Source organism: Heterodontus francisci, chromosome 35, assembly GCF_036365525.1.
Source record: "Heterodontus francisci isolate sHetFra1 chromosome 35, sHetFra1.hap1, whole genome shotgun sequence".
Taxonomy (NCBI): domain Eukaryota; kingdom Metazoa; phylum Chordata; class Chondrichthyes; order Heterodontiformes; family Heterodontidae; genus Heterodontus; species Heterodontus francisci.
The window spans coordinates 40,038,317-40,060,138 of NC_090405.1; the positions used below are offsets into that span (position 1 = coordinate 40,038,317).

At 42.2% G+C, this 21,822-nt stretch overlaps 1 protein-coding gene across 3 annotated transcripts in view; it reads left to right on the forward strand.

Moving 5' to 3' along the window:
* LOC137350635 (RNA-binding protein with multiple splicing 2) overlaps positions 1-21,518 on the forward strand; it is a 91,022-nt gene extending 69,504 nt beyond the window's left edge. The window contains exons 5-10 of one of the 3 annotated variants that reach the window (XR_010969466.1): positions 7-157; positions 381-488; positions 2,469-2,617; positions 2,764-2,971; positions 19,056-19,125; positions 20,530-21,518. Coding sequence is in view for 2 of the 3 variants with exons in the window: in XM_068015401.1 (XP_067871502.1) it covers positions 7-157; positions 381-488; positions 2,469-2,617; positions 19,056-19,118 (471 nt within the window). In the remaining variant the exon portion in view is untranslated. The remainder of the gene's footprint in view (positions 1-6; positions 158-380; positions 489-2,468; positions 2,618-2,763; positions 2,972-19,055; positions 19,126-20,529) is intronic. The other 2 variants (XM_068015401.1, XM_068015402.1) reach the window with 2 other exon arrangements.
* Positions 21,519-21,822: the final 304 nt, after the last annotated feature.

The following is a 21,822-nucleotide window of genomic DNA, read 5'->3' on the forward strand; positions in this document are numbered from 1 at the left end:
CCTTAGGGAATTCGATTTGATCCCGAAAATCCTCAAACTCTCCGGTTGGAATTTGCAAAGGCAAACACAAAGATGGCCAAAAGCAAGCTGATGGCTACACCCAATCCCACAAATATGCACCCTGCCTTGGGAGCGCACTTCATTGCACGGGACCCCTGTAAGTATCTACTTCTGAGTTTAATATTCATGTCATGATCAGTGTTTAAATATTTGTATCGCACAATCCAATAAATAAAGGCCATATACCATGACTGCCTTAGCAATTCCTGTAAGGAGTTGCAGAGAGCAACTTGTGTGACATTAAGCTGAGTAATGCATTACATCAATATTGGTATCAAAGTAGGAAATTAAGGAGCATTCATCTTTTTTTCCACCCTTAGGTCCCCACTGCTGCCTCCCACCACCATGCTTCCTCCAGCCGTTAGGATGGGATGCTGATCACGGATTTCTCCAAGGCCAGTCAGTACCACCCCACATGTGGCTGAGAGGTGCGCTTCTGTTGTGGTGGACTGGTGCTCTTTTTTTTAAACTTCTTCTCGTCCCCACACCTGTCCCAAGATGGCACACTTTGCACAACCACAGTGTACCGTCTAGCGGAATAGCCAAAGTGGTGAAACCTGTTCGGAGGTCGGATGACCACCTCAGCCAGTCCTTGAATGGAAGCCGCCACAATTTGTAACTGCGCTCCTCATTTGCGAGCATGTTTATTCCTTGTAACTTAACGGTACATAAATGCAATCTCAATACATTGACTGGGAATTGTTTCTTGGATTGTATATTGTAACTGAAGCATCAAGTTTGTGATCTATATTGTGGGAATAACTTAATGCTGTGATCAGCATAAAGTAATTGTTTTTACATTTTTCTTTCTCCAGCCTCTGCCATTAACTCCTGTGGTATACACTTAAGTCGTCAGCAGATGGCAGCCCCCCCCCCCCCCCACCCCCCAAGCCACATTCAATGTACCTTGGCTAAGCTGCCATTGATCATTTAATCCAAATGTTGGCAATTTTTAATAGTGGGGTATCACAGTTGATAAGTGCCCTTCCAAAAAGACTTTCTAGAACAATGGGACACGAACCTTCGAACTTTGCTTTTACTTTCTTTCCCTCCCCACAGGGAAGATGCCTCTAACTCTGCAGAACAGGACTCGAACCTAGAAACTTCTGGTCTTTGGGTTGCTGCTAATTGGAATGATCTTGAGTTCTTCCAGAAACTGATCGTTTTTATTTTAGATCAGGGTATAATTGCTCATTAGATTTAAGTCGCAAAAAAGTGAAAAACTCATTGTATTCTTGATCAACCCAAAGATGAACTTTGCACACATGTATGGGCAATAAGAGCAAACTCTCCTCCAAACTAGATTCCAATTGAAATTTTGTAATGTCTCCAAATGCCCAGTTGTCAATGTTCGTTCTTGCACCTGACTGAAATTATTTCCTTCAGTGTATTATCTCTATTGGTCTGGTTTTTAATAAGTGGCAGGAGGAGGAAATCTGACACAAACTTGGCCCACTATTTTCTGCTACTGGCTGACCTTCCAGTCTCCACACGTGGTCGCTCCTTCGGGCCGTTTTGGATTCAGTGGGATTTTGTGGGGGGTGGGTGGTTGTGCTCCTTCCTACTAAGACCCCACCTCACAAACCATGGCCATCAGGCTGCAGCTGCAGGGTTGGAATCCAGAAATGCTCCTGACTCAACAAAAATTCATTTTTTTCTAAAGCTGAAACTTTCTCACTAATAAAGTTAGGTATAAATTCACAACATGTATAATGCATTACGTTTGCAGTAATTCTTGGAAATCTTATAGGGAATTGAAAAATCTACCACCTGCTGTAATAATGGAGACAACTGGTACTAAGATTGTAATTAACTTTAGCTTAATGCTGAAGAAAGCTTCAGTTTACTTGATGTCTTAACCTGCAAAATCCACTATGGTGATCTATTAAATGTGTCATGTCTGCTTTGGGCAGCATTCTCAGTCTGAATTGCTACTGGTTTGGGGACTAGGAAAGGAAATGTTCATCTATTGCTTGAACCATAATGGAAAAGATTGCCTTCACTTTGACTATGTAGGCCATAAATGTGGTGGTGGAGAGAGAGAGAGGGCATGTTGTGTAACTATAAATTAGATGTTAGGTATGAAGAGTTCCTGTACTAGTTACCTCCAGCGTTTTCTTTGGTGCATGTTATGTAGTAGAGACCCACATCGATAGTTTTTGAATATAGGTTTCCATAAATGTGTATACGACAAGTTGTTCTCATTTAAGGATGAGGTGACCGTGCAGCAAGTGGCTCTTTTTTAAACTTTTTCCACACCCGTCAATGGGACAAAAGACCAAATATAAGCAAGTCAAGTTGCCTGGAATTGAATCAATTTTTGTTGGTGTTTGAATATTGCATTACTAACTTTTTTTTTTGTTTTTTTGAGGGTAGCTAAACTTGTAAATCTGTTCTCCATATTTCAGATGATCTTGCAGGAACAGCACTGATCCCTGCATCTCCAGAGGCCTGGGCTCCCTACCCACTGTACACAACAGAATTGACCCCTGCCATTCCACATGCTGCGTTCACCTACCCCGCTGCTGCTGCTGCAGCTGCTGCACTTCACGCTCAGGTAACTAATGGTAGCTGTGTCGGCAACCGAGCACTTCCAACACCTCTCTGCACAGGTCCTGATTTCTTCCTTTGAGTCCGATTTTGCTCACGAAGCAACTTTTTATTTTGTACCTGATCAACCACCGTTTTCTTACTAATACACAGGCCCTATCCAATCGACTGCCGCATCGCCAACCCTTACTGCATTAAGTCAGATTTGCATGGTTCACACTACTTTCATTTTGGATCTAGGGGGCAGTAAATGGTGCTGTAACTAGTCTAGAATGAGCTAGACACGCCTTATTTTCAGGGGTCAAAGGCTTGTGGTTGTGCAGGATAACTTCAAGCAAGAATGGATTATTAGACGAATTCAGTAAGTAAATCTAGATTTTCTTTAAATGTGACTGCATTGTATTTAATTGTTTTGCATATGGTGTGCACAATAGTGCATTGCTTTTGTTGGACTTTTGTTTTTTAATTCTCAACCATTGATTAGAAAGGGGCATTAGCAATTTGGAAAAGTAGACTAGAGAGCTGCTATGTGGCAAAAATTCAACCTAAGATGTTCAATGCCCCAGATTGATGCACTGAATTCTCAATGAAGGTGCACACTTCACTGAATAGTGCCTGAGCACAACAGTCTACCTCTAAACAGTAAGGATACTTTATCCCCATATACTTTCACCTATTACATAGGGAAAGATTGCTCTACATGGATGCACAGAAACTAAGGTAGGTGCTTTCTTTTTTTAAAAATTAATCTGACAAAATGCCCTGGTGAGTTGGACTGCACTTCAGACTCCCTCTTTCTAGTGTCCCAGAAGTAAGTGTTTCCAAGTTACGCTGAGCCCTCAAGCCACCTTGCTTTGCAGTAGCAAAACTATATTGCCTAGTTTGGCTCCTTTTTTTTGAGTTGCAAAATAGTCAACTTTATATTTCTACTTTGTAAAGTTACAATGGAGCTGGTTGGAGAGAAGATAAACCTTTAAATAGAAATGTTGGCACGCTTTAGTGCTGCAAATTTTGGGCAAATGGCCAAAATTGTAATGAATTGACTAGTCTCTTGGTCGCCAAAGCTGCTCTACTGATCATAACTCTGCAAGAAGATATATCTGGTACAATGTTTTTCCAATCGTTCTATTGTCTGTTCTGATTTTGGTCTGTGCACCACTGCAAAAACCAAGATGGCTTGGTTAACATCCCTAAATGTGCAAACTTCCACTTGAAAGAGGAATAATAGTGAGTATCTTATGTGCTTTCCAAGGAACATCAGGTATAACTATATTCTCCGTGATTACATATGGCTCATGCTTTCTATTAAAACGAGAACCAGGTCCACAGGCTAGGAATTGAAGGGTACAATCTTGTCTGGTAATGTCCTTGTAAATGCGTAGCACAATAACCAGGGCACGGCTTCACTCCATATGCATGGCAATGCCTTCTGCTTTCCTCCCCTCCCCTGCTTCTCCTCCCCACCTCAGTTGGTAAATACGTGGCCATGAAGATGGTACCCTTTTTATCCAGAAGTAAACTCCACAATCTGACTGCTTTTGAAGCTCGCATAACTTCCATGATTTGAGTCTAGCTTAATATGGTGGTCCTGGTTCCAGGTTTGTTTTTTTTTTTAGCTTTAGATGTTTTTTAAAAATGCAAGGAATTTCCTGCTTCAAAAATATTTGCTAACATCTGGATACGTTGCAAGCAAGTGGGAAGAATTGAGCTAGTTAATCCTATAAATTTGTGTATCAACCTGCTCTGTTCCATTTAATCACTGCCATTTTTCCTAAGCTTTGCTTTGAGCAGTATATAATTTGGGTATCCAATTTGGAAGATCCTCCTTCAAAGCAGATGTCAACTATTGTGTTGGAATTGGGAGGGGTGGGGAGGAGAGACGGCTGTTTTGAGCTTGTACACAATCCAGCTTCTTGTTTGATGCTTTTTAAATAATTTGAGAAACTCTTCACATCAAAAGCTCCAGCAAGTTCCTGCTGCTCAGGTTGTGGCAGAGTCTGTGTGTAGTAGATCATGAGATGAAGGTGGGCAATAAGTTTAAAAAGAAAAGCACTTCAGTTCAACCATTTGATTCCTTTAGTGTCTGTAAATTTGCCAACAAACTCTTGAATCCCTCTAATGAAGAGTTGTCATTGCCTCTGACAGCATCTGCTTGTTATGGACTGTAAATGTATTTGGATAGTGTTCTGGACTTGAATAGAAAAATGAGGGACAAATCCAGTACACTAATCCTGTAAGTTTCAATATTTGCTTGGTCTTTACAGATCTGAACTTTAGATCTCCATGTTTTTTCCTTTCCTGTCAACACCCCCACCAGCAACATTCTAAAATTTCTAGATTGTAAGCATTAACTGGACAACCTGGAGACTGAACTGACTCATTTCCCCTCAATTAGCCCTTGGCTTTTGAGGAAAATTTATTTTGCTTAAAATTAAGGTCTGCTTTGATTTGAGTCCTACAAAATTACATCTTGCACGCGTCCAAGTTCACTGGCTATGGTCTAGCTGCAAAGGGGAAAAAAAAGTATCTGATCCAATTGTAGTTCCATAATTTATAAAACATTCTCTGTAAATCGTCTCGAACCTAAAGGTCTTTGGCTTGCTCTCAAGAATTGCTGTTTTTTTTTTAAGTAAGTCTTAAAGGTCTGCAGTTCCTTTCTTCCCCCTTACTCTGCTGCCCAACCTCATCTGATTTCAGATGGTGGTTTGTTTATCGTTAGCATTTATAAAGACTGCCAGGTTTAGTGATTAGTTTTCTTCATTTGGATGATTAAAGCACTGGTGCTTTCACATGAGTTCAAGTCCTCTGAAGAAGGAATTTTCCTCCACACAAGATCAGGGGGCAGGTTGTTCAACCTTGCCCGTCTAAGAGCGAAGTCCAAAGTACGGAAAGTCCTCATCAGGGAACTCTTCTTTGCTGACGATGCTGCTTTAACATCTCACACTGAAGAATGCCTGCAGAGTCTCATCGACAGGTTTGCGGCTGCCTGCAATGCATTTGGCCTAACCATCAGCCTCAAGAAAACTAACATCATGGGGCAGGACGTCAGAAATGCTCCATCCATCAATATTGGCGACCACGCTCTGGAAGTGGTTCAAGAGTTCACCTACCTAGGCTCAACTATCACCAGTAAACTGTCCCTAGATGCAGAAATCAACAAACGCATGGGAAAGGCTTCCACTGCTATGTACAGACTGGGCAAGAGAGTGTGGGAAAATGGCGCCCTGACACTGAACACAAGTCCGAGTGTATCAGGCCTGTGTCGTCAATACCTTGCTCTATGGCAGCGAGGCCTGGACAACGTATGTCAGCCAAGAGCGACGTCTCAATTCATTCCACCTGCGCTGCCTCCAGAGAATACTTGGCATTGGGTGGCAGGACCGTATCTCCAACACAAGTCCTTGAGGCGGCCAACATCCCCAGCTTATACACACTACTGAGTCAGCGGCGCTTGAGATGGCTTGGCCATGTGAGCCGCATGGAAGATAGCAGGATCCCCAAAGACACATTGTACAGCGAGCTCAACACTGGTATCAGACCCATCGGCTGTCCACATCTCCGCTTTAAAGACGTCTGCAAACGCGACATGAAATCCTGTGACATTGATCACAAGTCGTGGGAGTCAGTTGCCAGCGTTCACCAGAGCTGGCGGGCAGCCATGAAGACGGGGCTAAAGTGTGGCGAATCGAAGAGACTTAGTAGTTGGCAGGAAAAAAGACAGGCGCAAGGGGAGAGCCAACTGCGTAACAGCCCCGACAAACAAATTTCTCTGCAGCATCTGTGGAAGAGCCTGTCACTCTAGAATTGGCCTTTATAGCCACTCCAGGCGCTGCTTCACAAACCACTGACCACCTCCAGGCGCTTATCCATTGTCTCTCGAGATAAGGAGGCCAAAGAAGATTTGCAAGGGAACCACAACTTGACTTGAGCTAGTTGAAATTCCTGTACTCTCTAACTAGAGACCCAAACGTTGATGTTGCTACTTTTCCCCATTGAACACTAGATATTGGTCATTTTGCTGGCTTGGGGGGGTTGGTCAGTTATATTAATTAGCTTGATTTTTAGGTTCCAGATGGTTGGTTTTGGGCAGGGGAGGGGAGAAAAGAGAAGTGTGGAAGAGAGGTGGGGGCTGTGGCTGCAGGGTGAAGAAAATGCTGCTTATTGACAATTATCTGGACATGAGGTGAACAGAAGTAAGTTTTTATGTATTGGTCACCAAGTTTCCGAGGAAAATATTGACTTTCACGTTTTGAGACATTAAACCAAAATTCAGCCTTGCTTAAATGGGATTCTAGTGTCTTGCCCAGGCTGTTTGCATAGTGCATTCTGGTTGCAGCTATTCCTTTTACATTTAAGTAATTGTAAAAATCAAGTATGAACATTGCTAAACTGAGCAAATTGCACTACATTGCACAACTTGGCATGGCCCTCCCCAGATCTCATCTGAGTGCCCATGTGAAATCAACAAACACAAGTTGTGGGTTGTAGATGGGATCTTGCTGTTTCCATTGTGCTTTTGTATATTGCGAAGGTGGACAATCTAAACTCTGGCAACAGTCAAAGAAAGGGAAATGTGATGTATTTTGGAATGGGTGGTGGCAGTGAAAGCAGTTTACAAGTTGATGCTTTGCTGTTTTTTGAGGTTTTACATAAATCAGCTTCACGTCTGGTGATATTTAACTGACGTGTTCAGAAATTATTTACAAGAACCCAGTCAAGTGACCATAGCCCATTTATGGATGCTTTCTAGTCTGTCTTCAAGTGACATGGACATTAATTAGAAGTTGCATACTGAAACTCTTCAGTTGAACTATTGATTTCTTTTAGGTAAAGAAGATTTTTGTCTAGAACAACTATGCCCCTATTGAAGAGACTTGCTCCTGCCAACTGAATTTATTCAACAATCCTGTTATGGAATGCAAATGTAATTTGCTACTCAAACCGCTTTTTCCCCTTCCTTCCACATGCCTTTTTGTTAACTCTAGATTTGGCTATTCTAATGGTCTCTTGTCTGACTTCTCATCCTCCCACCCTCCTCAAACTTTGAACGCATTCAAAACTCTGCTGTCCTTGTAACACTAAATCCCATTCACCCATGACCCCTGCTCTTGACCTAATGTTGGCTCCCTGGTCAGCTACCCTTCCATTTTAAAATTCTCATCCTTGTTTTTAGCTCCCTCCATGGCAACAGCCCTACAACACTCCTGAGATCTCTGCAGTCCTTCTGAGTCTAGTCGCTTGTGTGTTTGCTATTTTAATCTCCTCCACTGGCTGCCATGTCTTTAGCTGGCTAGGCCCTGGGATTCTTTTTGGGGGGTGGTGGGGGGCAGCACATGAATTAAGCTGATGTCATTAAAGGTTACAAAGTCTAACTTGTGCATGGGGAATGCACTGATCTTAAAATTCTTGTTCAAAAGGAACTATCTTATAAATCCTGTAGAACAATTTGCATAAACAAATTGCACTCTAATAAAATTTCAGACTCTAACTTATTTGTCTACTGACTTCATTGGCAACGTTTTTCAGAATTTCATTAAAACCTCTATCTTGGTGTCTCACAAGACCCAAGTTCTTTAATTGTCCTAAGATGCAACACCTAAGCTCTTCAACAAAAAAAAAATTAAGGTGCACGTCAGTTAAACAAAAACAAATTGAAACTAGTTGCCGTAGCGATTAGAAGCACCGGATTAGCAGATAAAGGTGCTTCAAGCATCATGACAAACCTCTGAGCTGGTAGCTAGTTCTGCCTCATTTTTAGTTTGAAGTCTATTGAAGCTGAAACTGTTTTCAGAGGTTTCACTGTTATTGGCAGAAGTATGAGGCATCTTTCCTAGTTCTATTTTGGCAATTTAACTTTTAAAGGGATGCAGAAGCAAAACCTAGCTGTATGCAAGCTGACCTTGGCTGGCAAAAGAAGTTGAGAAGCCTTTCTTAAAGTTCTTGGCTTTTTTTTTTAAACATGAGGCTGACTTTTATTCTGCCCTTGGAGGTAGGTGGGGGGTGTTTGCAAACAAATTGGCAGGGGGTACTATTTCTGATGTCAGGGACTGGTGAGGCCAAGGATGGCCTTCCTGCCCCAGGCCAATTGAGACCCTCAAATGACCATTGGCCACTTAAGGGCCTCTTCCCACTTCCTCCTCCACTTTGGGGAAGGTGAAGGGACCTGCCACTGTAAAGCCTGGCAGTGGCCTAACTGAAATTAGGATCCCTACTTTTTTGGGGGTAATCCAGCTACCCACCCTCCGCTCCCCAAGCCCAGGAAGACACTTCATCTTCACCAAACCCCCTGCCTTGTTGCCAGGGCCTTCCTTAAAGGCAAATGACTTTGGGGTCTGATGGAGAGCTGAAGCAGAGTCTCCCCTGCCTTCTGGCATGCTGCCGGGACCCAGGTTGCTATAATAACCTGTAGCCCATAAGAATACAAAAGCAAGGATGTTATGCTAAATGTTTAAAACACTAGCTTGGTCTCTGCTGGAATATTGTGTTCAACTTTAGGTGCCACACTTTGGGAAGGATGTGTAGGCTTTGGAGGGTGCCGAGGAGCTTTGCTAGAATAGTACCAGTGATGTGAAGAAGCTGAGGTTGCTCTTTGGATTAGAGAAGGTTAAGAGATTTGATCACAGTACAAAATTGTGAATAGTTTTGATCAGAGCAAATGAGAAATTTCACCTGTCAAAAGTAGTCGTGTTTGGTCCTTGTGGAAGCTTGAGTTTAACGTAGCTTTTCTATGGAAGGATGAGGGGGGAAAAAATGGTCAGCTGCCACTTTTTAAATAAAGAAATAAACATCAATTCTGCAACCATTTCATGTGATTGGGATAGGGTTTTTGACACTTTTTGTGTGACTGACAGACACACTCACCCGTACAAATAGTGCCCCATTATCTCAATACAAGTGGTCTTCCATTTTTATCTTGCAGATCATACTTTCATACCTGTCCAGCCTGCCTTTTTCCCCCCCCTCATCCTTTTTTTTTTTTTCTCTTTACCCACTCTTTTCCCTCCCCTTCTCTTCCACCCCCCCCCCCCCACTTTGCAAACAATCAGTTCAAAGAAGCGTTCTCTCAGAATTGGCCCAGAAAAATATTTAGTAGTTTGGCCAAAATTTTATATACAGATCCCATTCGTCCCTCCAAGTCTCTTTCAATAAGTCCAGGAAACTTCGCTCTTGAAGCATCTAGCTATTTTCCTTCAACCCAAAGCTCAGTTTCACATGTATCCCACCTGGGACAGGCCAGTAACCAACTGATGAATTGAGCATGTTTGCCAAAAATCGTGGGATGAATTCTCCAGCTCAATATCCATAGGCTTTGAGTCACTTTTTTTTTTTCTGACGTGCTATGGATTGCAATTTTTTTTATTTTCTGCAGAATTGTTAAGACTCATCTTGAACCTCCACTTGCCTCCCCTGGGCTTCAGCTATCTGTTGCTCCCCACTTGCTCTCGTTCTTGTGTTACTGTTGGAAGCATGTTCTATATTGTTGGGCTTCTAGGATTTCAATCAGCGGAGAGCTTTCACCAATAGCGTTCATGGGTACTACAGTCAATGTTGGTCATGTAGGTGAATCCCTATCTTTTTTTTAATAGCTTCTAAACTTAACTACATTCAAAGGCAAGGTGGAGAAAATCCGTAAAGGTTGTAGCAGCAAAATTTGAACTCGGATGTACAATTGTTTCCATATTCAAATGAAACTTCCCCTGCCACCCACTCAGTGAATCATTAGGGCCTTGAACAGGAGGCGGCCATTTAGCCCTTGAAGTTTGTTTTGCTACTCGGTGAGATCATGACTGATCTGTGATCCAACTCCATATACTTGCCTTTGCTCCATTTTTCCCTTCATACCTTTTTGGTTGACACATACCCATTTTCAGAGTTCTAAATGTCTCCAGTCTTGTATGTCCATGTTGCCTAATTTCACTCCTGAAAAGTCTGGTTTTCATTTTTACACTCTGCCCCCTAGTCTTAGCGAAACTATTCCAGCTGGTTGGGGAGTCTATCGTCCTACCCTTCTGTTTCCCTTGATCTTAAACTTGAGTCAAATCATCACTTACCCTTCCAGATTCCAGGAAATACGGCCCTAGTTGGTGTAATCATTTAACACTTGGAGTCCAGGTATCGTTTGTATAAATCTACACTGCAGTCCTTCAAGGCCAGTATCTCCTTCCTGAGGTGTGGTGACTAGAACGGATTGCAGTAATCCCTGGTATTCTAGTCTTCCTACTCCCAGACATTTTGTCAAACTTTTTCAGTTATCTGCTCTTTGGCTGTTGACCTCCTTCTAAAAGTTGACTCCAAATCCTTCATGGTGCCTTTTTGAGAGACTAAGACCAACTTTGACTTGTTTTTTATTTTGCCCAAGTCTAACCTTTTGAAAGCAATCGTCTTGTCACCAATGCTGGAAAGAGTCTTTCAAAACTCCATATCATGGAGCTAATGTCCACTTGGCTTTAGTGCTATCTGTTCTAGTCTCATCAAGCTGCTTCACTCCAGCACCTCACTGCCAACTTGTAAAGTTGAGGAGAAAGACTTGCATTTATATAGTACTCTTCATGACCACCAGATGTCTCAACACTTCAGTCAATGAAGTACTGTTTGAAGTATAATCACTATTGCAATGTAGGAAACGCAGCCAATTTGTGCACAGCAAGCTCCTACAAACAGCAATGTGATGATCAGATAATCTGTTTCTGATGATTTTTGAGTGATAAGTTCCCTTGCTCTTACTTGAAATGGTGCCATGAGAGTGCAGACAGGGCCTCCATTTAACATTTCATCCAAAAGACACCACCACTGAGTGTTGGCCTTTTTTCTGTGCTCAAGTCCTGGAGTGGGAGTTAAAATCTGGAGCTTGTGACCTGAGGTGAGTGAGCCACAGCTGACACTACTGAAGAACCTCTCTTCTTTTGGGTGGAAATTGAGGCAATGCCTCTAGCCAAATGGAGATTAGAGTGTAGGTACAGAGCCAGATGCTGTGTCAGAACATGTCTTGCTTTTCATCTTGGTTCTCAGATCAAATATTACAAAGCAATGGAACATTTGACTTCTGTGCTGTTAACAATATAAACTGTAGCTGATATTGACCAGTACAATGTACAGATGTTCCCCTCTAATCTCCTTTCTCCACTTTGTGCTCTAGTGTGCTTCATTGTATTTGGACATGAAAACTTTATTGCATGTCACTGACACTCGTGTCCATTTGGCCAACTCGACTGCAGGTAAAATAGCTTGCATTTATCCCCTCAAGCCTGTCTCTCTAGACTGATTTGTGACTTAATTCCAGTGGCTACCTATGCCCCATGCTTCATACCTTCGGTTACCAAAAATATCTATTGATCTCCATTTTAAATCTAACCATTGAGCTAGCATCGACTGCCATTTGCAGAAGGGAGTTCCAAAATTTTAAGTCTTGGGTGTGAAATGTTTCCTTCCTTGACTCCTGAAAGGCCTGCTAATTTTTAGGCTATGCCCCTAGTCAGACTCCCCAATTAGTGGAAATAGTTTCTTTCTAGTTACCCGATCCAGTTTCCTTTTAACCACCTTTTTTAAACTGCAATCAAATTGCATCTTAAATTCCAGGGAATACAACCCAAGTGATCTCTCCTCTTAGTTTTGCCCTTAGATTTCTCAATGATACATGGATTCCATGTTGCACTCCCAACTCTATACATCCTATTTGAGATGTGGTACCCAGAACTGCTCAGTGCTTGGTATGGTCTAACCAGGGCTTTGTATAGTTGAAGCATGACTTCTCCCCTGTTGCATTCTAGTCTGCTAGACATAAAGGCCAGTATTCCATTAGCCGTTTTGATGTAGTTGTGTACATGGGGCCCCAAGTCTCTTTGGACCTCGCCACTGTTTCTAGCTTTCACCATGTAGAAAGTGTCTTGACTTATCCTTTTATGGTCCAAAGTGGATGACCTCATTTGCCTACAATGAAATCCATTTGCCATAGCTTTGACCATTCTCTTAAAAATTTGTCAATTTTTTTGCCTCCATCTGCACTGCTTACAATGCCGTGTATCTTTGTCATTGGCAAACTTGTAAATGTGACTTTAGCCTGTTAATGTCTGGTAGAAGATTTCCTAAAACCAAATTTTGGATGCTGTAGTTTCCAAGTTTTGCTGATACAGGTTAAATCTGGTTCCTGCTTTTTGCATTGGTCAAAGCCACAGTTTTATCTTAATGCCACAGTAATGTCACTGGATGAGTAATCCAGAGGCCCAGACTAATGCTCTGGGGGCATGTATTTGAATCCCACCATGGCAGATGGTGAAACTTGAATTCAATTAATAAAAATCTGGAATTAAAAGCTAGTCTGGTGACTATAAAACCATTGTTGTAAAAACTCATCTGGTTCACTAATATCCTTTTTAGGGAAGGAAATCTGCCATCCTTATCTGGTCTGGCCTACATGTGACTCCAGATCCACAGCAGTGTGGTTGACTCTGAAATGGCCTAGCAAGTCACTCTGCCAAGGGCTATTAGGGATGGGCAATAAAGGCTGGCCTAGCCAGCAATGCCCACATCCCATGAACTAATTTGAAAAAAAAGTTCTCTGGCTTAAATATTTTTCTCCATTATCCACACCTCTTTTTTAAAAAAAAAAAAAAAAATTTTTCAAATTCTCAGAACATGCTGTTCTCCTCTTCAGCCAAAAATCACTTGACAGTTGTTTGAATAGTTTGAGAATTTTCATCTGTAGGAAGCTACAGATACTGAACTGCTCAACTTGGAATGCAACTGCATATTTAAGTAAATTTAAATGAAGGCAGTCTTCCCAAACTTGTAGAGTCATACTGCACAAAATGAGACTTTGACCCGTCATGCTCCTGCTGTCTGAGCTCCTCACTAATCCCATTTCTGGCTCTTTTCCCCCACTCCTTCCTTGCAAATGTCACCTTTTGAAGAATACGTCCAATTTCCTTTTGAAAGTTACTATTGGATCAGCTTCCACTGTCCTTTTCAGGCAATGCATTCAGGATTGTAACTCAGTACGTTTCCACCTCTCCTCTGATGCTTTTGCCATTTATATTTATTGATCTGTGTCCTCCGGTTACTAATGAGTTGCTAATTAACTAGCACTGCCCAATTTGGAATCGACATCATTGCAAGGTGATGATCCCATGCCTGGGAATCACTTGATCCAGTACACAAAACACTCCCACAGGGGATGCTGAGACCAAGTGGGCCCACATCAGAGACGCCATCTATGAGTCAGCTTTGACCACCTACGGCAAAAGTGCGAAGAGAAATGCAGACTGGTTTCAATCTCATAATGAAGAGCTGGAACCTGTCATAGCCGCTAAGCGCATTGCACTTTTGAACTACAAGAAAGCCCCCAGCGATTTAACATCCGCAGCACTTAAAGCAGCCAGAAGTACTGCACAAAGAACAGCTAGGCGTTGCGCAAACGACTACTGGCAACACCTATGCAGTCATATTCAGCTGGCCTCAGACACCGGAAACATCAGAGGAATGTATGATGGCATGAAGAGAGCTCTTGGGCCAACCATCAAGAAGATCACCCCCCTCAAATCTAAATCGGGGGACATAATCACTGACCAACGCAAACAGATGGACCGCTGGGTTGAGCACTACCTAGAACTGTACTCCAGGGAGAATGCTGTCACTGAGACTGCCCTCAATGCAGCCCAGCCTCTACCAGTCATGGATGAGCTGGTCATACAGCCAACCAAATCGGAACTCAGTGATGCCATTGATTCCCTAGCCAGCGGAAAAGCCCCTGGGAAGGACAGCATTACCCCTGAAATAATCAAGAGTGCCAAGCCTGCTATACTCTCAGCACTACATGAACTGCTATGCCTGTGCTGGGACGAGGGAGCAGTACCCCAGGACATGCGCGATGCCAACATCATCACCCTCTATAAAAACAAAGGTGACCGCGGTGACTGCAACAACTACCGTGGAATCTCCCTGCTCAGCATAGTGGGGAAAGTCTTTGCTCGAGTCGCTCTGAACAGGCTCCAGAAGCTGGCCGAGCGCGTCTACCCTGAGGCACAGTGTGGCTTTCGTGCAGAGAGATTGACTATTGACATGCTGTTCTCCCTTCGTCAGATACAGGAGAAATGCCGTGAACAGCAGATGCCCCTCTACATTGCTTTCATTGATCTCACCAAAGCCTTTGACCTCGTCAGCAGACGTGGTCTCTTCAGACTACTAGAAAAGATCGGATGTCCACCAAAGCTACTAAGTATCATCACCTCATTCCATGACAATATGAAAGGCACAATTCAACATGGTGGCTCCTCATCAGAGCCCTTTCCTATCCTGAGTGGTGTGAAACAGGGCTGTGTTCTCGCACCCACACTTTTTGGGATTTTCTTCTCCCTGCTGCTTTCACATGCGTTCAAATCCTCTGAAGAAGGAATTTTCCTCCACACAAGATCAGGGGGCAGGTTGTTCAACCTTGCCCGTCTAAGAGCGAAGTCCAAAGTACGGAAAGTCCTCATCAGAGAACTCCTCTTTGCTGACGATGCTGCTTTAACATCTCACACTGAAGAATGCCTGCAGAGTCTCATCGACAGGTTTGCGTCTGCCTGCAATGAATTTGGCCTAACCATCAGCCTCAAGAAAACGAACATCATGGGGCAGGATGTCAGAAATGCTCCATCCATCAATATTGGCGACCACGCTCTGGAAGTGGTTCAAGAGTTCACCTACCTAGGCTCAACTATCACCAGTAACCTGTCTCTAGATGCAGAAATCAACAAGCGCATGGGTAAGGCTTCCACTGCTATGTTCAGACTAGCCAAGAGAGTGTGGGAAAATGGCGCACTGACACGGAACACAAAAGTCCGAGTGTATCAGGCCTGTGTCCTCAGTACCTTGCTCTACGGCAGCGAGGCCTGGACAACGTATGCCAGCCAAGAGCGACGTCTCAATTCATTCCATCTTCGCTGCCTTCGGAGAATACTTGGCATCAGGTGGCAGGACTATATCTCCAACACAGAAGTCCTTGAAGCGGCCAACACCCCCAGCTTATACACACTACTGAGTCAGCGGCGCTTGAGATGGCTTGGCCATGTGAGCCGCATGGAAGATGGCAGGATCCCCAAAGACACATTGTACAGCGAGCTCGCCACTGGTATCAGACCCACCGGCCGTCCATGTCTCCGTTATAAAGACGTCTGCAAACGCGACATGAAATCCTGTGACATTGATCACAAGTCGTGGGAGTCAGTTGCCAGCATTCGCCAGAGCTGGCGGGCAGCCATAAAGACAGGGCTAAATTGTGGCGAGTCGAAGAGACTTAGTAGTTGGCAGGAAAAAAGACAGAGGCGCAAGGGGAGAGCCAACTGTGCAACAGCCCCAACAAACAAATTTCTCTGCAGCACCTGTGGAAGAGCCTGTTACTCCAGAATTGGCCTTTATAGCCACTCCAGGCGCTGCTTCACAAACCACTGACCACCTCCAGGCGCGTATCCATTGTCTCTCGAGATAAGGAGGCCCAAAAGGAAAAGTACAGTGTAGTCTAAAGTTAAATGCAAATCTGGAATGGATGGGGGTTTCCAGTTTAGAAGAAAAATACATTTTATGGCCCAAATGTGGATAACATCTGTTGCACTTATTGCCACTTTTAATGAAAATCTGCAGTCTTCCAAGATTTGTTTTATGTTGACTAAAGCCTCCACTTGGAATCCAATTCTTGCACCTTTTCAACCAGTAATGGAGCTGGAGATGTGCATTTAAAAAAAAAAAAACTGGTGCTTTCAGTTTGAAGAGTAAACCTGTAGTAAGATTTTTGTCATTGTATCATAGCACTTCATTTTGCAACCTACAGTGAAATTGAACTCTCAACTTTGGTGCATTGGAAATCATTTCTCAAACAGTGTCGTCTGACATTTTGAGGTCGCAAGTACAGACCAGTCATGGCTGATGGCGTCAGGACAAATCCGATTAGATGTGTTGCATTCCCTTCCCCATAGCCTTTACAGCAGACTACTTTTGGTCTTGTAGGTCATGTGCAAATGATCCTATTCATTAGTGCTGTTTAATCAAACATAGAAGATTAGTGTCCTTTTGAGCCCTCTGACCTAAGGCTTTCTATGACCAGTTGCTACTCTGAACTTTAAATATTTAGATTGAGTGAGTGAATTTGTGCTTAATTAGTTTCCTGGTTGACCTGGAACATTTTTCCTCATTAGCTACGAGAATATTTTACTCTTTACACTTTTGGCCACAGTGTGCTGTTGGGTGTGGATTGGGGGTGGGGGGGTGGTGGTGGAGGTGAAAATTAATATCTTGTACTGAGGGCTTCCCGAGAAGAGCACTTTGACAGCATTGTCTTGGTCAGGCGGAATGTTAGTCCAGGGTAATTTTCCCAATTTTTCTTCCGACAAGTTGGTGTCTGGTTCCTCCCCATCCCATCTAGTGCACGAATAAAGACTTCATATTGGAATTTGAGTGTACATCCTACTCAAGTACAGCATAAAATTCCCTCTTTACACTATCGTACTCTCTCTTGGTACGCTGTCCCAATGTTCTGGATTTCCTATTTGGATTTTGTGGTCTTGCTGCTGCCATTGAATAAATCTCTGCACGAACCTGCTGTGATCCTGGTGAGAATTTCAGCTGCTTTGATGGGTGAATCCTTCCTGGTGTGGGTTGCAGTGAGGCCCAGCAATGCCAGGATCATGTGGGTGAAACAGCAGGCAGTTGTGGCTGTGGTGGATGGACCCTGCACCACAAACTGGAGGAAAAAAAAGTTGCTGCAGTTTATATATAAAAAGAGCATTGGAAAATCACTTGGTAGACAATTTTACAAAATTTAAAGATTTAAACATTTTTAATGGGTACAATTTTGTTCAAATCATTTGATATTTTAAAAGTCTGAAAGCATGCTTAAAGTCTTTTATTTTAAGATTTCGGATTTTAAAAGTTTCACGAATACTAAATCAATCCATTATATCTCTATGGTATCGCCCTCAATCAAGTATTCACTAATTGAGGAGGCCACTTGCATATGAAAACTGGTGTAAAATATACAAGTGGAATTAATGGGCAATTAGCCTCAGTTCCATAATTGACGTTTTTATGTTGTGAACCCTTAAGAGCACTGTTGGTTGACTTCACTGCAACTTTCAGATTCATGGACTAGATTGTGTATGTACTCCTGGAAGTTGAGGCGCCTTCAACATTAAATAGTGGTGAGCGCTGAGCATGCTGTCACTATTGGCACTGCAAGATGTGACTTGATAGCTCCTCCATGGTGTCTTCTGATTTTCCCCTTCTAAATTTTTATACAAAGCTGTGAATTGTCTGATTCTATAACAAGTTCAAACATCCTATAATGTGAAGGCTTCACTGCTTAATCTGCATTCTTTGTGGAGATTCAGTTATTAAAATAACTGACTATGCTGGCTCTGGTTTCCCATGTACTAGCAGAGAGCTGGACTGGATGAGTGGCTTCAAATGACAACTGGAGCTTCATGTACCCATGCTTGATTTCAACTTCTTCTTGGGTCAGGAAATCACTGACCTTTTTTTTGCTTTGAAAGCCATACTCACAATGTTGTAGGGTGTAACAAAGGTAATACTATGAATAAGGTCTTAGCTTTGTAGTATAGATGGGCTGTTTTATGAGCAGTTTGAATTTGACTTGTATTCAAGAGTAGAGTTATTGTGGGTATAATTGTGCATTAAGCATGTTGTACATTTCTCTCCCCCCAGCCCCTTTGTTTTAAAACAGAGTTGGCCATGGCAACTAAACATTCTTAATGATTTATGCATCAATTGAGAGATCACTAATTTTGAATGTGGATCAAATGTAATGGGGATGGATAAAATGTCAACTTTTTCAACAGACACTATTACAAGACACTCTTATCCAGCATGCACTAATCAGCTCAGTCCCAGAGAAAGCCAGATACTTCCAATTTGATGTAGTGTATGACTCTGGAAATTAATCAATTTACCAATACCTCAAGAATTCAAAGCAGCTATAATTACATGGGTTTAGCAATGGCCTTGAGGGTTGGTAACCAGTGGACTCGTTATTTGAGCAATGCCACAGGAGGTTGTTGTCATGTGTGCAGCCACCCAAACTGAGTGTAAACTGTTTTTAAAAAAAAAAAAATTGCTGGTTTTGCAGAGAATGGTACTTGATAACCAGCTGGGATGAGTAAAATGTCTTACTTCAATGAAACTATCTTCAGGTACCAGAAGGGGCAGCAGATTTGGACCAGCTTTTGGTAACCGGTACCTGCTGCTCTAAATCTGGAATATACTTTGAAATGACCTGCAGGCCAGGTGATGTAGAGAATGATGCAATGGAGTGCCAAATGTCCACCAATTAGTGACTGTCTCATTGTAGAGAACATTTTAATTTGTAAATTGAAGGGGAAACCCTAGATACCAGAGCTGCCTTGTACCCCAAATCAATTTTTGTTTTGCAAGTACAATGATTTGAGCTTCTTTTGTTTCAGATGCGCTGGTATCCTCCATCTGAAGCTTCTCCACAAGGGTGGAAGTCTCGTCAGTTTTGTTAAGTATTTAGTAAGTAAATCAGTTGGCATGCTTACCCTATTCTTTCCCTTCTTGAAGTTTACTTCCAGTGGTTGCAGGAAGGTTAGGAATATGATCTCCATTTGAAGTAAGTAATTCCCTAGTCAACTTTGACCATCCTAGCGTAAACTTGACATTGAATTCTTGATCACCTACAGTAGCTGGAACTGTTGATGCAAAGCCAACTTCTTTCTATTCCTTGTCCACCATAGGAAGCCTCTTCACTTATTGTCTTGCCTCTGATCATGGAAAATTGTCAATGATATAGCATATAGAAACTAAAAGATTGTTCCTTTCAAGGTTGCAAAGGCAGCTGTATATACAAAAATTCTCAATTAAGCACCCATGGAATTGGTCCAAATGTTTTCTTAAGTGTTTTGTAGTTAGTACAATGCTGGGAATTTGTTCTAATTAGTCAACTGTCTAGACATTAATCATTCTCCTGATTCTATGAAAATAATGCATAGAAGGCCATTCATGGTCATTTCTCTGCTATCTCTTTGAAAGAACTACTGTTAGTACTCCCCTGCCATTTTCCCCATAGCCCTACAATTTTTTTCTCAAATTTCAAAAAGGGAATTGTACAGTTAATCTGCTTCCACCACCCTGACAGTGAATTCTAGATCATAACTTGCTGAATTTAAATTTTTTAAACATCCTGATCTTGTTTTTGGTTCTTTTGCCAATCACTTTAAATCGGTCAACTCTGGTTCCTGACCTTTCTGCCACTGTAAACTGTTTCTCATTTTACTCTGGTTTTGAATACCTTACTAATCTCTGCTCTAAGAACAGCCCTAGCTTCTCCAATCTCTATAGATAACTGAAGTTCCTCATCTCTGGTACCATTCTCATAGGAATGATGTCAAGGCCTTGGGTCTACGGGAGGCCCAGAACCGGACAATATACTCAACTAGAGCCTTGCCAGTAACTTCATTTCTCCCTATATTTGTAGTAAAGTTCACTTCATTTGCAGGATGTGGGCAAGGCTGGCATTTATTCATCTGGCTCTGAAGGCAGTGACCAGCTGCCTGTTTAAGCCACTGCAGTCCATGTGATAGTTGCCCATTCCCAGAGTTAGATGGGGAATTCCAGGATTTTGGCCCTGTGACAATGAAGGAACAGCAATTATAGTTCCAGCTCAGGATGTGTGACTTGGAGGTGTTGGTTCCATGGACCTGCTACTTTTTGTCCTTTTAGGTTGCAAGTTAGGTAGTGACCCCAAATTTGAAGAACAGCCCAGTGCAGAGTAGCAAGTGCTTGACTATGCACCTGATTTGTTTGCTCTGCTTTGGACTCCTAATTATTTTTCACATTGAAAATGTGTTGCAAACAGCAGCTGAGCATATGAGTAATGTGGTTTGTTTAATCTTTTTTAAAATGCTTTCTCTTTTCTAGACTGCCCCTATCCAAGCATTGTTTCTCCATGGAGGGATGTGCAAGGACAGACTGGATTTTGTTTTCAGGTTCATGTTGAAGGATATTTTGGACAACTGGCTCATTTCCAATAAACGTGGGGAGTGGTCACTAAGGACTGTGGATTAAAGAACTTTACTGGTGAACTTTCATGTGGGAGGACCTGTAAGCTGGCAGTCTGATCAATCTGGTGCAAGGACCAACAGTAAAATGGCGCCCCTGCTGTGAAACTTCAAAATTAATGGTTGACATTGGAACTGTGAAGTTGAATGACTGGCATGGAACGCTACATCAAGTGTATTGTCCTTTTGTAAATGCATCCATCTGGTCTTAGTGTTTGACCTTTGCCCATACTCCCCCTTTTTTTTTTCTATAGATCTGGATTGACCATTTCAGGAAGATGGTTCAACAAAGTAGAATTGAGCAATTACTAACTAGAGATGCTGTTCTGAGAGGAAGTTTTAATCACCAGTTTCGATTGCCATTGGAGGAATCTCTCAGCTGATATTTCAGCATGTCCACCAGTATACTTTTGAAGTTGCCACAGCCTTTTTTTTTTTGTTTAGTGCCCTTGGCTTGTTAACTCGTCTCTTCTGGAGAAAACCTGTCTTGCCAAATATCAGCTGTTCCTGTTAAAAGTATTTTGAACAATATTGAGTACAAGTATTTTTGTACTGGTGTAATGAAGAATATTTATGCATCAAGGATTTTTGTGCAATTAAAATTGTAATCTGTATTATAACTTAAATGTTAGTTCAGTTGTGTTTTGGAAATGCTGATTATAGCCCATATGGTAGTTTAAGAAAAGGTGCAATTGTATTGTTTTTTTGCTTACTTTTGCTTGGTGTTAAGTACTTAAAGTATTAGGAGTGTGGTTGTAATGCTTGTACAAGGACTGCAAGATTTAAGATGTAAATTGCTGATCCTTCTAGAATGTGAAACTGGGATTATAAAAGACCGAGTGTTAAATAGCTTTTTGCAGTCGTGTATGATTCTCTTGGTAAAGGTGCTCTGGAAGTGCAGGTTTCTTGCACTATTCGTGGTTGACTCATTCTAATGGTGCTTATAAACTACTTGAATAAGAGAAAAGTATGACTAGCGACGCTGCTGTAACTTTTGGTGTGGTAGAATGGGCAATGTCCATTGATGCATTGTAGAAGAGCATAAGCTAAAACTTGTTAACCTCTAATTGTCAGTTGGTAACCTGTTCACTAGTGTAACTTTTTTCCCCCCCCTTTGTAAATGATAACCTAAATGCATAAGTCACAAGTAATG